Here is a 15,433-nt window from a genome sequence, read left to right as displayed (position 1 = left end):
CATTTCATCGTTGTAACATGGACGCTTGCTCGGATCAGCGATCAGCTCCATTCCCATTTCCCCGGTGTCGTGTTACTTGAAGCCCGGTGCTGTGATTGGACTCCGTCCCGAGGCTCCGAAACCATGTGTTTGCTTAATGGTGGCCGGCACCATGGGGAACCGTGCCATGCGGAAACGGGAAGCCGGTGGGGAGAGTGATGCCGCCGGGCAGGGTGGCGGGCAGGGTGATGCCGCCCGGGAGAGTAGTAGGCAAGGTGATGCCTCCCGGCAGAGTAGTGGGAAGGGTGATGCCACCGGGGAGCGTGGTAGGCAGAGTGATGCCGCCCGGAAGGGTCGTGGGGAGCGGCAGGGTGCCGCCCACGCCGGGCAGGTGGCCGATGACGCCGCCGACCTGCTTGAGGATGTCCTCGATGGACTTGTTGATGGCGTCCTGCAGGGCCTTGGTAAAGTCGTTGATGCTGCCGGAGGAGGGGAAGGTGATGGGCGCGGCCAGGACGGCGGCGGCGAAGACGATGGCAGTGGGCTTCATGATGGATGGCTTTGATGTGTTTTGGGAAGGGTGCTGCAGATCCCCGAACGCCAGCACGGGAGGAAACGGTGCCGAGAGGTGGCTGGCGAAGGAGGAGCGGGGGGGGGCGAGTTGTGACCTGTTCTAAATTGGGTGAAACTTTGAAAGGAGATGATATCACTGCGTATGCTTCACCTTCACGGGGTCTTATCTCGGACAGAAGGTTCCCAAGAGTGAGAATCGTGGTTAATAGACGGGCGTTTTTTGGTGGTGAAAGAAATGGATTCGTTCACTAAGACAACATCTCAAAGTAAAGGGCATTCGACGGAGAGATTCCGGGCTCAGATGCATAGTTCAAAACCATTCCATTACGCGAATCACGATGTAAAAGTGCAGAAGTTGGTTATAATATAATTCCGTCATTACAATCTAGCTTAGTGTATCGTTTTCTCCCCTCCTCTAGAGACCATTCGCCAGCGTCTTATCCTGCGCCGACCTAGTCTTACCGCCCGCGGCTTCCTGCTCCTTTTGCAGCGCCTTGTCCTTTAGGCCCGGGCAGCCGTCAAACTCAGCAATGGGGCGGGTGCCCGACGCGCCGAGGTTCGCCTGCTTCTCGCCGCCGAGAAACTCGTCCATGCTCTTGACGGGCAGGACCGTGGTCTCGTGGTGGATGGGCGCGGCCTGGTGCACCTCGTGGACGGGGACCGTCGTGTGCACCACCTCGGGCTGGATCGTCTCCTTTTGGATCACGGGCTGCACGTGGTGGTGGACGTGGTGGTGGGTGCGCTGGCCCGTCACGGCCGCGCCGGCCGAGCTGCTGTGCTCCGTGGCGGCGACGTTGCGCTCGCTCGTGTACTGCGAGGCGTCTTGCTGCAGCGCGGCCTTGGTCTCGGCCGCGTTGGCGTGGTTGACGTGCTTGCTGTCCACGGCCGCGAGGTTGTGTGTGTGCTTCTCGGGGCTGAGGCGCTTGTTAGTCGCGTGGCCAGACGAACACTGAGATGTCGGTCATTGGTGTGCTTACAGTGTCTCCTGGACGTTCAGGGGCTGAACAACGGTCTGATGGTGATCTTGGTGGATCTCCTGGTCGATGGCGGTGGTGACTTCTTCGTGTCTCTGAGGACGGACCTGCTCCTTGACGACGGGGTCGCGCACATCTTGGTCGACGGTGGTGTCGTGCTTGCCATCCTTGGAAAGGAAGTTGGAAACGGCCTTCTTAGCTTTGTCCATTGTCAAGTTCTTGGTTGTTGATGGAGATTTGAGTGGTAGATTGTTGTAAAGTGTGATGATGCAGATTTGAATAGAACGGCTATTGTAAACACGACAGTGATGGATATATATACTGGCCAATGGTCCCTGGATTGGCCCTCTACATCATCGGTTCCAAGGAATTGCATCACGTCACACATCATTAAAGCTGAAAGCATCGGCGGCTGCGTCCATCAAACTTGGTTATCCTGTCCATTGGCAACTTCCGACTGAACGCTAGCAGCGAACTGATGTTTCGATACCATCCTTTCCTCAGTTTCTGCGGTGCTCGATTCCAATTATTGGCAACCCCGCCCACATAGAACGCAACGGAGCGTCCAACCCGAATCGTGGAGCAAAGGCTTTCGCCGTTCTCCAAGCAGCTTCTCCGCCCACCTAAAGGCCCAAGCAGCGACCATAACCAGCTGAACAACGGGCTCTTGTTGGAGAAACAGAGTTCAATCCCGGAGCTTATGACGCGGTCAAGGACGGGATGATGTAGTTTCGAGTCTGCGAGCGAGAGTGACCTGCGTCATAGCAGCCGTTGGTTTCGGAGCGTCCGCTCTCAATTAAGGTTCGGGATACTGTCATTCATTTTTTGTCCGAACCGGTCCAACAGCCAGCGATTGGGACTGGATCAATGTTACCGCGGAACCTTGCGAAAATCAATCGATGTGATCGGCGCTATTTACGACTGTTTGGGCTACGGTCAACCCGGTGTCTCGGTGAGTGCCGCCGGAAACGTCCTGCAAGGGCGATCTGTCTCTCCCTCATCCCTGCTTCCTTGGGGCTTGCTCGATGTCGTGCCCAGCATTGGATCGAAATCCCAGCATCAAAATTTATAATAAAGCTGATGGAAGAAATAAAATCAGGTTCAGATAACAGATGGCTTGAGAATCGAGGCTGCCCGAAACCCAACGGCAAGACATCACCATGGCTGAACGCAACTTGGCCTCTCCACCTTTACCGGCACCAGCGATGCGGAACGGAATAGGCCATGATAGACCAATGGTGCGGTGACAGTTCAGCCATGATTGCTAGCGTTTATTATAAGGGTAATATCCCCTGGGCCGTGGAGGGAGGCGCAAGCGGCTCCCTCAAGCCACTGTGGAGGGCGCAAGTTGTGCCCCCTCAAGCCTCAAGCGCAATGGCAGCCACACAAAGAAGTATTGGTTGTTGTATGACAGTACAGTACGCGTTTGCCCCAACACTCGACTTTCATTCCATGGTGATATTTAGTGTCCCGATGATGGCAAGGAACTGCAGATATGCCTCTCATGTACACACAGACGCTACACTATCGACTCTTTCAAATGGAAATGCAGGCTTCATAATTATTCTGGTATATCAGACACGTACAGCGCAAACATTTCATGGCCATGTCTTTGCTCTCTGCAGGACTTGACTTGGAGGTAGCTAGTAAGCTTCTTTAATAATAAGTGCCCTACTACTTCCTCGCTGGCTGGCTTACTTATTGGTTCCTTGCTGGCTGGCTTCCTCGCTGGCTTACTTACTCGCTAGCTGGCTGGCTTCCTCGCTAGCTTCCTTGCTGGCTGGCTGGCTGGCTTCCTTGCTGGCTTCCTCGCTGGCTGGCTGGCTGGCTGGCTGGCTTCCTCGCTAGCTGGCTTCCTCGCTGGCTTCCTCGCTAGCTTACTTACTCGCTAGCTGGCTGGCTGGCTTACTTACTTATTGGTTCCTTGCTGGCTGGCTCTAAGCACTTAAACAGAAATATTGATATACTAAAAAAAATTACATACGCTCTCGGTGTATGCCTAGTGCGTAAACCCCGATACAACAATACAAAATGGGTTTTGGCGACAACTTACCTATAGGCTGCCGTACCGTTTCGTGCTGGTTCAAGCACAAGCACAAGCACTCTCACATGTCGAAAAGGCTTGCGAAATGTTGGGGGAGGGGAATAATAAAGGAGGGGAACTGTTACTTTGGCCACCCTCACGTAATACATAGTGACTCAATGGCCACGCAATCCCCCGCGATGGGCTCGGTTTCCTGACGTCCACACCTTCGGACAAGTCAATACACGCGAATCGATTTGTGGCCTCTTCATCAGCGCACGGCTGCAAAGCGGGGAAAGGTCTTTGATTACTCGATCCGCAAGGCTCTTCTGCCCCAACCAGTTTCAGGCACTGACTGGGGTTTGACATGTGAGGGCGGAAACCCCACTGATTTAACTATCATGTGTTACTGTTGACAATTCAGCCCGTTGCTGCACTTACCGAACACATCTTCTTGAAAAGGGTCTATGCGTGAACCAACATTATAAAGACTGTGGACCTTTCTCACATCGTCACAACACAATCATCGAAATATACTGTCATCTTACTCTCGACAACGCCAACATGTCGACAAGCACAGAGACTGTGACGGCAAGTGCCGTCAAGCGCAACCCCATGGACTCCATCAAAGCGACATGGCAGACGGCCGACAAGAAAACCTGGAACATTTGGCACTGGTTCTTTGAGATTCTCTCTGTCCACCCCGAAGAGCTCAACAAGCCAATCCCGGTCTTTGCCAAGACGGACAAGGTCCCCAACTCGTCCGCCATCCACATACACAGATGGGTGCTCGCATACGCCGCCGTGCCCATGCTGCTGCATTACGCCTACTACAGCTACACGGGCCAGAACCTGACTCTCGGCTGGGCGCTGCTCCTCTACGGCGCCTGGCTTAACGTGACGGCGATCCGGGAGATTCAGGTCATTCGCAAGCTGGGACAGATCTACGGCTACCTCGACGGCGACAAGCACGCCCGTGACGGAATCCCCGACGTGCGCGTGCGCCAGGTCGTCACCTCGCTCATCCTCACCTCGTCGCTGCGGCCGACCATGGCCATCGCCCTGGCCTGGGACGCGACCCAGACGCCCGCGTCGCTGCTCGGCTGGCCCCTGGCGTGGCTCATGGTCGAGCTCACCATGTACCCGATCATGGTCGACTTTTGGTTCTACTGGTACCACCGCGCCATGCACGACGTGCCCTGGCTCTGGCAGTTCCACCGCACCCACCACCTGACCAAGCACCCCAACACGCTGCTGTCGCTCTACGCCGACGGCTGGCAGGAGCTGTTTGACATTGTCGTCATCCCTGTGTTGGCGTTTTATAGCTGCAAGGCCATGGGCTTGCCCATGGGCTTCTACGAGACATGGATATGCTACGAGTACGTCATTTTCATCGAGCTTTTTGGTCACAGCGGTCTGCGCGTCCGCGGCTCCCCAGCGCTCACGGCAGGGCCGCTGCTCCGGTACTTTAACATGGACCTCGCCATCGAGGACCACGACCTGCACCACCGGACCGGCTGGAAGAAGAGCCACAACTACGGCAAGCAGACGCGCTTCTGGGACACCCTATTTAACACCAAGACGGAACGCATCGAGTCGTATGAGGCAAATGTGGATTACGATGTGGATGTTTCGGTTCCCATCTTTTAAATCGAAGATGTAGTCGCACGCACCGGAGCTATGATGTCTGATACTGCCGGTTGAAGCATCTGCAGGTGGTGACATGTCGAGGGTGGGACGAAAATGGGTTCAAGGCAAGGAGTGTTGATGTTTTAGAATGGGTTTTAGAATTTACACAAGATATCCGGATATGCTAGTAACGACAAGATGATAAGGAGCGCAAAATATAGTAATACAGTAGCTTTTTTTAACACCAATGGCTAGGTTTTGTGATCGTAGGTTAACGCACCGGCGCACAAGGCAGCGAGTCAGGCGAGCTTGTTCCTTTTCCTCTCTCGGCCTTACCGAGGACCCGTCTTTCATTAGTTGTGCGCTGCATTTTCAGCTTGTCCTGAACGGCAAGACAAGGCTCCCAGTTAAGACTCGTCTGAAGCCGACGAAGATGCTAGCAAGGCATGACTGATTAATTCACAATATTTGAAAGGTCATACATGCCTGTAAACTGGTCCGGTGCTTTGAGATCGGAGAAATGGAAATGCTGCTGTAATGCTGCCGCGGCAGGATCTGACGTGGGATTTGGCCGGGTTGCTAGAGCCGGGCCGGTTGCCGGCAATCGACAAAGGTGGGGCCGCAGTTCCCGGATTTCGATCACGCATTCACTAATACTCTCATAATTAATGCATATTTCATACTATAGGCGCATTAAAAATTACACAACTTTGTAAGGATGACAGATGATCTATTTTACAAAAGATTTACCCCGTTCATCAGCTAGCAGAGCGACTCCTTAGGCTCGTCATCGTACTTGCAGCTGCCCTTGGAGGAGCAGTCATCTTCTTGCTTGGCACAGCGCAGGCGGATAGCCTTGAACTTCCACCCGTTTGTCCACAGACCGCGGCAGGTGCCCTTGGAAGAGTAGCCATAGCCAAACCAGCGGCCGCTGCACCCCTCGTTCTCCCAGTAGCTGAGCTGCACTTGACCGTCCAACTTGACGCCGGACCCGCCGCCGCCGGACCGTCATCATCCAAACCAGAGATAATGAGCTTACTACGCCGACCACAAACAGTATGCGGCACTGCTAGCCACATAGAGCTACGTGAAGAATGATATAGTTGTACACTACCACAATTTCAATGCCTGACCTATGAAGCTACAAATCCTCATGTAGAGCTGTATCCCTCAGCCTTCTTATCATGGCCGCTTGGCTCCCAGCTAAAAGTTGCGTCATTTTGTCACGCCATGCTAGTCGGCGCCTCAGACGCGGTGATGAGTCAATCAAATCTGCCGGTCGATTTCCGTCCCCATCCGTAATCTCCAAGTCTGCATTGGAAGCGATCAAAGCTGCCGCTACGCTAACCGCACCGTGAGCCACGGCCCAATGGAGCGGCATGCCGAGCCGCACTACTATATCATCGCCATCTGCCTGAATAGTCTCTGGCACGAGTGAGCCCCAAAGTCCGATTGCGCCAGAAGAGCTCCCTCGCGGCAGCGTAGCACGCGTCGCTACGGAGCGGCCGCCGTTCTGGATGAGATGATTTGCCATTGCTGCGATTTCGCCCCGATCGTCGTCATCCGCGTGCTGTGCGAGACAGTGAAGAGGTGTCCAGAATTCGCTCGTCTGGACACCCGGGTCGGCGCCGTGTTGGAGTAGAATCTTTGCGGCCTGCACTGCTTTTTGATTGTGCGCCCCGGACCGGCCATACTTGAGAGTGGGTGCGAGAGCACACATCAGAGGCGACTATGAGTTGTCGCTGAGGCTGTTAACGTTGGCACCACGCTCGATGAGAAAACGTATCACATCGAGGGATTTGCCAGCAGCCGCCCAGTGTAGTAGCGTCTCCCCTTTATCATTTTTCATGTCTACCCAAAGTAAAGGGTCCTGAGAGTGCGGGGGCAGATGGTCCAGGTAAAGGCTAAATATATGGGAGTTTGAACCAAACGCGGCAAAGTGCAATGGTGTATTACCTCTTTTGTCCTTGTCTGTCACACACGCACCATGTGCCAGTAGAAGCCGAACGCCAGCTTCGTGTAACTGACATTGCCCCGTGTATTTCTTATACCGTATAGGAACGCCTAGACGATGGAGCGCCGTCTCCCCTTCACGTCCACGCGTGTTCGGCTGCGCTCCCTGTTCAAGAAGTGCTTGGAGTGCTCCCACCAGATCCACGAACTCGACTGCCGCGAGAATAGGACTTGGGCCGTCAGTAGTGTCGTCAGGGTCGGCACTTACGCTAATAAGGAAAGAAACCAGCTCTTTCTGATGCAGATAGTCAACGCTGCCATATTCTGGGCACAGGTCCACGACATCCGACTTGAAGCCAACTGCGGAGCGAAGGAACGAAGTGAGATCGCGCCGTGTAGGCTGGAATCGATTCTGAAGCAGTTTCGCTGCTTCTACTTGCCAATTCGCGACCGCTGCACCAAGAGCAGACATTTGAGTGACGGTGAGCCATTCTGCTTGCCAGGTCAACACTTCCTTGAGGATGGGGATATCTCCGTAGCGGGCGGCCTGGGTAAGTATATAGTTACAGCGCCTTGTGGGAACGGAGGATCCTCCCTGTGCAAGTTTCTCGCAGAAGCGAGAAAATATATTAATATTGCCTGATGAAATAGCTGTCACGATTGGTGAAGTTGGTGCCTCGGTACCCCCCTTCCACAGATCAGCACCAGCATCCAAAAAGATATCGACAGCTGCATGGTTGTCGCATCGTACAGCTACGTTAAGAGCTGTCCCGAATTCACAATCAAAGTGGTCTATTTCGAGCTCCGCGGCAGCAACGGCAAGCCGTAACTGACGTGTATCGCGGTCACGGACGTGAGCATGCAGACGCGTCTCTGGGCTTTTGAACGCCTTCCCCATCTGCGTCCGTTCATCGGGTTCCATGTCGGACGAACCTGGCGGCAGGACGTTGGAAGTGATGGTTTTAGTCGGCGAAATTGTCACAAAAAGACATATCCAGCCACGGCATCGCACAAATTCCCCTCGGTTGTACGGATTACTTTGGTGCGAGCGCCAAGCGCTGGATCCATCTCTGACGGAATAACAATCTTCCAGAATGCCTCTTGGGGCTCTCGATCTCTCTCGACTACGCATGAAAGAGCAACAACGCGGCTGAGGATTCGAATTTGAGAGAGAAGCACGCCTGCCAGAATATCCATTTGAAATAATCTTTCGCACCTTGATAGTGGTGAACCGGGAATTTTCCTACAATGATGTAGATGTCGTCATCAACCGCAATACCCTGCGAAAGGAGGCCGAGCATACAACGACATCAGACTATTTTACATTATAGAAGTGCAGATCATAGTTGGCAGGCTCTTAATTATGCTTGGGCATTTAATTTTCCGTTGGGGGGGAGTCACCGAGAACCTAAGCAACATAGCAGCAGAGCTGAAGTACATAGATTGCGAAGCAAATGCCGAGAGCCGAGAGTCCATATCTCTGGCTTCGGTTATGTAATATTATTGTTAATTTCTTCCTTTTACGAAAGCGGTCAGAACGTCAGACAAGACATGCAACAAACGCCACAAGCGGAAAGCCGTACTCCATCGCACAGTGTCAAGGTTTAATACGCGCACTGTATATCAGTAGTACTTCCCAAATAGGAAGTGGCATAGAGGCCAGAACAGCCAGCGGGACGAGATGCATTGTTCGAGCAAACAGGCCAATAAGAGGGATCCTATTAAGGGATGTTACTATTGCCTACTTCTGATGGGATACCACTTCATCGTTTGCGGTTTAGTCGCGTCAAGCTGACTCTAGTATTTAAGATGGCGCAGGCGTCCAGCTTGTCAGGGGGGCAAAGACAAGCAAGAACGAAGACAAGGCCACAAGTAACGCAGCCTCCCAATCATCGATCATGGTATGGATACACATCCTTGCAGCTTCGAGCCTGGTCATAACCGTTTAGCAGTCTACCAACCCCCCAATCAGCACTCTAGCCAACGGCCAGCCGAGCGACAACCCCGGCTCCGTGCTGCAGGTCCGCTATGGCAACACGAACGGAGGCCTCGTGGTCCTCAGCGACACGCAAACCATTGAGATCCTCGCCCACTTTGCGCGCGAGCGCATTCCCGAGAGGTACAATATGCCCTGCCAACATCACCAGAGAACAGGATGGCTAACCCTGTCGATGCAGGAGTGTCCACGCCAAGGCCGCGGGCGCCTTTGGCGAGTTTGAGGTGCTCGACGACGTGTCCGACATTACCGATGCCAAGTTCCTGACGGGCGTGGGCAAGAAGACGCCCATCCTGACGCGCATGTCCACCGTGGGCGGCGAAAAGGGCTCGAGCGACACGGTTCGCGACGTGCGCGGGTGGGCGACCAAGTTTTACACCGAGGAGGGTATCCAGGACTTTGTTTTCAACGACCTGCCCGTCTTCTTCATCCGCGACCCCATCAAGTTCCCGTCCATGAACCGCTCGCACAAGCGCCACCCCCAGACCAATGTGCCCGACAACAGCATGTTCTGGGACTTTCATGTCAACAACCCAGAGGGCATCCACGCCTTGATGCACCTGTTTGGCCAGCGCGGCATCCCTGCTTCGCTCCGCAACATTAGCGGCTACGGCGTTCACACGTATACTCTCAACAAAGCGGTACGTGACGAAAATCATGTCCTTGTGTACCCCCGCTAATAGTGTCGTGTTCTAGGATGGCAGCTACGTCTACGTGAAATGGCACTTTAAGCCCGACGACGGCGTCAAGACAATGGATGCCGGCACCGCTCTCTATCTCGCGGGTGCCGAGCCCGACTACCACGTCAAGGACCTGTTCCATGCCATCAAGACGGGCAACTTCCCCAGCTGGACCGTCTACGTGCAGGTGATCCGGCCCGAGGACGTCAGCTCAGCGCCAATGGACATTTTCGACAACACCTATACCTGGCCGCACGCGCTCTACCCGCTGCGCCGCATCGGCCGCTTCTCCCTCAACCGGAACCCCAACAACTACTTCCAGGACATTGAGCAGGCGTGCTTCTCGCCGTCCAACATGGTGCCCGGCATCGGGCCGTCGGCCGACCCCGTGCTGCAGGCCCGCATGTTCTCCTACCCCGACGCGCACCGCTACCGCGTCGGCCCCAACTACTTCCAGCTGCCGCCCAACAAGCCCATCAACTGCGTGTACGCGCCGTACGTCCGAGACGGGCCTGGCACGATGAACGGCAACTACGGCGCGGACCCGGACTATGTCGGCTCGCAGCTGTGCCCCGTGTCGACGAGCAAGCGCGTCCAGATGCCGACACACGAGGTGTGGTCCGGCAACGTCACGGCCTTTGCCACGCAGCTGGACGAGGAGCGCGACTTTGTGCAGGCAAGAGAGCTTTGGACCATCATCTGCAACCAAAAGGGAGGCAAGGAGCAGTTCCTGCACAACATTGTGCCTACGCTGCAGGATGTACCGGATCCACTCCAGAGCAAGGTTTTGGGTAAGTTGTTGTCTTTATGCCGGGATATTGTTCATTGGCTAATAAGGGTCGTGATTACAGATTACTTGGGCAAGGTCCACAGTGAGCTCAGAACCCTATTGAAGGAAGCTCTCTCCAAGTGAGTCGTTCCCAGGAGTCTGAGAGTGGCTATCTATCTCGTGGATGCCACTATCGCTTTAGGTTTGCTATCGCAATCATCTTGAGCTTATTGTCACTATTATCTTGAGCTTGTTGTCACTATCTTCGGTTTGATATCACTATCGTCTTGGATGATGCCATGATGATCTTGGCCTTGGGATATGTGACTTTACAAAGAAACGCTTTAGTTGTTAAAATGTCCACTAAAAGCGTACGATTTGGCGTGGCTCATGAACCGATTAATTAGAGAAACCAATTTAAAGTTTCTTTCGAAGTGCCTCAGTAGATAAAGACACCAATTACGTACAACTGCTTGACCCTCGGTACTCTGGAAGCGTCGAGAGTCGTGACAACTTTTTGACTCGCGGTCGGCATGTTGGTTGCAATTCTCACGACATGATCAGCATATCAACGCCCAGACCGCACAGACAATTGTGCCTTTACCTTTACAAACAGCTCGCCGAATCAGGGCCAGTGAGGCGTACGTGGGGCAGCAAGTAGGTTTGGGACAGCCCGGTCCCACGCAGGGCTAGCAACTTCATCACCGCGATGGGTCTCGTTGACTCTCGGCAAATATGAACCCCTGTTTCTTGAGTAATAGCAAGCTGTCAACTGGAGGATCTTTTAGCCGGCGGTTCAAGACTTGGCCGTTGGCAATGCGGATGGACAGAACCCTATCAAGGCCAGAGCACACGTTCACAGGCGACGGAGTGATCCCGAGTCCCGAATAATGGGATACCGGCGGATGGGATGCCGAGGAATGGGATACCGATTTTGACATTGATCACAGAGCCATCCATACTGGAGACCGTGTACTCTCTCCCAAGGCCCTTCCTTGCAAGCTCCCTCCTACACACGCACATAGACATGACAACATGGAAGACTCTTCTTGGCACTGTAGAGCGGCTTATAGAGGCGCCCAAAGCAAAGCTTGAGGCGCGGTTATAGGTACTGGGGTAGTCAGGTAGTCAGGTAGTTAGGTAAGTAGTCTTTTAGTTGGAACGTGTGAGAACTAAATACTATTAATGGAAATAGTTGTGTAGTCCATTTTAAGAAAGCTAATGAGAAGGATTGGCACTAGCAAAATGTCAACTGCTCCACTCGCATTTGCAGGCAGGCAAGCAGATTAATAGTCGCAGAAACTGTAAACCAATGCGGGGAACGCGTTTTGTCTTGACGTCCAGGTCGCAGTATTCAAGCAGGCAAAGGACAAAACGGTGACGGGAAATCGCTTGGCATGACTTCAACTAGGACTGCTCTCTCGAGGTTAAAAGCCTGCTTCTTGCTCTTTGCTTCTTTGGTCTCTGCTTCTCTGCTCTCTGCTCTCTGCTCTTTGCTCTTTGCAACCGACTTGGTGGCAACACTCCCTTGTCTTCTGGACTCCCCCCAATCATTGGCCTCTCGCGATACCTTCACCATGTCGCCCGGTGAGAAGCCAGACGAGCGGCTGCCGCCGGCTGGCCGTCAAAAGGACGATCGCTATGCCACCACGTTTGCCTTTGTCAACGACCAGACACCCCAGGACTCGCGCAGCCACGCCATGCGCGAGTACTGGAAGCAGCGCCGGCGCACCAAGAGCGTCGACGCGGGCAGCTCGTCTCGCTCCGCCGCCGCCGCTGCCGGGTCCCAGGCAAACATGCCGCCGGTGCCGCCGCTGACTTTGCGGCCCGGTCGCGGTGGCACTGCCTCGGCAAGCAGCGGCAGCGGCAGCAGCAGGAGACCGACCACGTCTCGGTCACCGAAAAAGGTGGCCATCGAGCCCGGCATCTCGGCCCAGGTGCTCTCCGGCATGAACCTGGCCCTCGGAAACTGTCGTCTGGATCCGTTTGACCAGTTTCCCATCAAGCTCACCGCGCAGCATCACAAGCTCATTCTGCACTGTAAGCCCACTGCTTGCTTACAACCTTTGTATTGATTCCGTTTCCTTTGGCTAAAACGACAACGCGCTAGGGCTGACCATGTACGCGACCATGATGTTTGGGACTAGGTCCAGGGCAAAGTTTAACCCGCTGCGGGATGTCTTCTTCCCGCTGGACCTGTCGAATGCCGCTGCCTTCAACGCCGTCATGGCCCAGTCGGCGGCGCACTTGGCGCGCATGCAGGGCCGTCTGCGCTCAACAGAGGCGCTGCAGTTCAAGGCGGAAGCCATCCGCATCCTGTCGGAGTGGATGGCCGACGACAAGATGGCCCTGAGTGACGACGTCCTGGCTGCCGTATCCAGAATTCTGGCGTACGAGGTGAGTTTGCCATTTGCAGCAAGAGATTTACTTTGAAAAAAACAGACACTAACGGATACATTCAAGAGATACTGGGGGACCGAGGCCGAGTGGCTTGTTCACAGAGCTGGTTTACAACGACTCATCGACCAGCGCGGAGGTGTTGGCGCGCTCCAAAACAACTGGAGGCTCGAATTGACCATTTACTTGTGAGAACATAGCCCATGGCATCATGTATCATGTACCCCCCACAGCCGCTAACACGAAGTTCCCCATAGAATCAGTCTCATGTCGAAGCCCTCCTGGTTTGACAGCTCCAATCAGCTCTGGGAACTCTCCGACTCGTCCATGTCGGCTCACGCGGGCCTCCACACCTTGCTGGGCAGCAAGGACGCCCTCGCCCGGATCCGGTCCCTCTGGCTCATCTCGTTCATACAGGACACGCGCACGCTCATGAACAACTGGGTGGAACTGTACTCGGACGGCATTACCATATACGCGGCGCTGCAGCGCGCCGTAGCCATGCTGCACGCTGCCATCCCGGCCTCGATCGAGGCGCCCCGCGGCACGCACTTTGACCAGCACGACTACACGCGCATCGCCTGTATCCTGTTCATCGTGCTGCTGATCCAATCCTCGACGAGCATCGAGCCGCCGCAGGGCACGCCCTCGCTGACCCGCATCGCGCAGCTGGACGCGCTCCTGCTCGAGCGGGAGCCGCAGTGGACGCGGTCCGTCGACGAGCTGTACGACACGCTGTATCACCACTTTGCGCCGCGCATCAAGGGCACCACCATGAGCAGCTACGCGCTGCACATGGCCACCGTCATGAGCTACATGTCGGTGGAAACCCGCAGAGGGGTTGAGCGAACCTTGTTGCATATCCTCCCGCACGTGCCGGCGGAATCGTGGCAGGACGACTGCCAGTGGACACCGGATGTATTACTGTCCTCGATTCACGGGGATTAAAGACGATAACTGTACCTTGCACTTTCTAGTCCTGACTGCCTTGCTTCTTTAATTTCATATATAGTAGTTGCTACAATACATGGAAAGACGGCTTCTGGTTTCGGTTGCTGATAATTGCAATGTTCATCCCTCTGGCGCGCCAGTGACTAGAACAGTATACTCTCACGCGACACCACCTCCTGCCGAGAAATTTTCCCAAACTCGATATTAGGAAGCTTCGGCATAAGGCTGTCCTTTTCCGGAGCCTGTGCAGACATCTCGGAACGGCGGTACAGCGCCAAGCCAACGCCCCCCCAGCAGCAGATCCTCGGTCATGACAAGATGGGCACCTGTGCAGGGATTGTCTTTTTCTAGACAAAACCTTGACAGGCCTCGACCAACGACGTGGCGAGCCCACGTTGTCTCGTCTGCGATTTCTATTGACCGGTGAACAAGATTGCCTGTCATGCTTCTTGAGCGCCAAACGCCACAAGCTGGTAGCTTTGCGCCGCCGTATGACAACGGCGTAGCCCGATCACTCTGTTCTTGTTGCCCGATCGCTCGTCGAGGTGGTAGGTTTCTGGCATAGCGTGAAGCTTGGCCCGTGGTGAAGCGGTCTACATCTACCGGCATTGTAGATCTTACTAGCTCCAGCCGGCTGTCAACCGTCGCCAAGCAGCGGCGATTTGCTTAGCTAAAAGGCCCGGCTGAGGCTAACATACATAGCCGCTTAAAACTGAGATCTACTAACTAGTTACTATTGCCCCTTTAGGGAGTTGCAAGTGTGCGGGTTAAGGTTCGCACGGCCCAGATCCGGCCCCTAGCCACTCCTCCCGAGGCGGATTTCGGCCCAGTACATGCTACGCAACCGGTAGCAGTACGCTATCGGCTGTACCAGTACCAGTATCTGCGATTGTATTTTCATTGGACACGTGGCTCCTGGCCCGCAGTCAGCCCTGCGCCACCACCACCAGTCAGAGTCAGCGTAGGGGATTAATTGGGGGATTTACTGTGCTGAACTTGTGGTGCTGCCCGGCTTTCCCCGCTGTGACTAAAAGTTTGCAATTTCAGGACGAGTATAAACTGACTTTGAACCTAGCCATGATGGCAGTGGCTTCTTTTAGCGGCCACTGCTCAACGGTTGGACCCTCCAGGCCACGTCCTCATCTAACTAACTAGTTACCCGCTGAGAGTGGACTTGGTTCTTCAACAGCTACAGTGGCCACTACGAGGAAGAAGACATCTTCTATAGACCATAGCTAGGGGGTGACTTTCCACCGAATATATATGCATACTATCAACATATAGAGGTTGGCGTTTGTGTACACGTCTTGCATACATCTACAGACCACACACACAGTCTTATGTATACACACAAGTATATCAGAAATTTTCACATGTTACCTGTGTGACCACGTGCATACAAATCAGGCAAAAAAAAGAAAAAACTCTCCTACAAGGTTCCATGTTCCTTGCTCCTCGCTCCGCGCTAAAACGATCTTCTCTTCGTAGTACTACATCTCTCTCTCTCTC

The 15,433-nt window shown here is 54.4% G+C and overlaps 4 protein-coding genes across 4 annotated transcripts; 3 read left to right on the top strand and 1 right to left on the bottom strand.

Moving 5' to 3' along the window:
• Positions 1–4,113: 4,113 nt before the first annotated feature.
• CCM_07734 (Fatty acid hydroxylase) lies at positions 4,114–5,199 on the top strand (the record flags this gene model as incomplete). The annotated part of the gene is made up of 1 exon (XM_006672874.1): positions 4,114–5,199. The coding sequence occupies one exon, from the start codon at positions 4,114–4,116 to the stop codon at positions 5,197–5,199; it is 1,086 nt and encodes a 361-aa protein (XP_006672937.1).
• A 737-nt stretch (positions 5,200–5,936) lies between these two features.
• On the bottom strand, positions 5,937–8,475 carry CCM_07733 (ankyrin repeat protein; the record flags this gene model as incomplete). The annotated part of the gene is made up of 6 exons (XM_006672873.1): positions 5,937–6,261; positions 6,324–6,907; positions 6,935–7,082; positions 7,161–8,312; positions 8,348–8,374; positions 8,456–8,475. The coding sequence occupies 6 exons, from the start codon at positions 8,473–8,475 to the stop codon at positions 5,937–5,939; spliced, it is 2,256 nt and encodes a 751-aa protein (XP_006672936.1).
• Positions 8,476–8,812: 337 nt separating this feature from the next.
• CCM_07732 (catalase) lies at positions 8,813–11,514 on the top strand (the record flags this gene model as incomplete). The annotated part of the gene is made up of 9 exons (XM_006672872.1): positions 8,813–8,906; positions 8,941–9,032; positions 9,084–9,250; positions 9,309–9,768; positions 9,824–10,598; positions 10,659–10,716; positions 11,000–11,111; positions 11,141–11,233; positions 11,365–11,514. The coding sequence occupies 9 exons, from the start codon at positions 8,813–8,815 to the stop codon at positions 11,512–11,514; spliced, it is 2,001 nt and encodes a 666-aa protein (XP_006672935.1).
• A 639-nt stretch (positions 11,515–12,153) lies between these two features.
• Positions 12,154–13,921, top strand: CCM_07731 (uncharacterized protein; the record flags this gene model as incomplete). Its single annotated transcript, XM_006672871.1, has 4 exons — positions 12,154–12,616; positions 12,687–12,973; positions 13,040–13,161; positions 13,231–13,921. 4 exons carry the CDS (start codon positions 12,154–12,156, stop codon positions 13,919–13,921), a joined length of 1,563 nt encoding a protein of 520 aa, XP_006672934.1.
• Positions 13,922–15,433: the final 1,512 nt, after the last annotated feature.

This window comes from Cordyceps militaris (assembly GCF_000225605.1).
Source record: "Cordyceps militaris CM01 unplaced genomic scaffold CCM_S00006, whole genome shotgun sequence".
Lineage (NCBI taxonomy): Eukaryota > Fungi > Ascomycota > Sordariomycetes > Hypocreales > Cordycipitaceae > Cordyceps > Cordyceps militaris.
The sequence above is the reverse complement of the archived record's forward strand: the minus strand, read 5'-3'. Positions and strand labels throughout refer to the sequence as shown.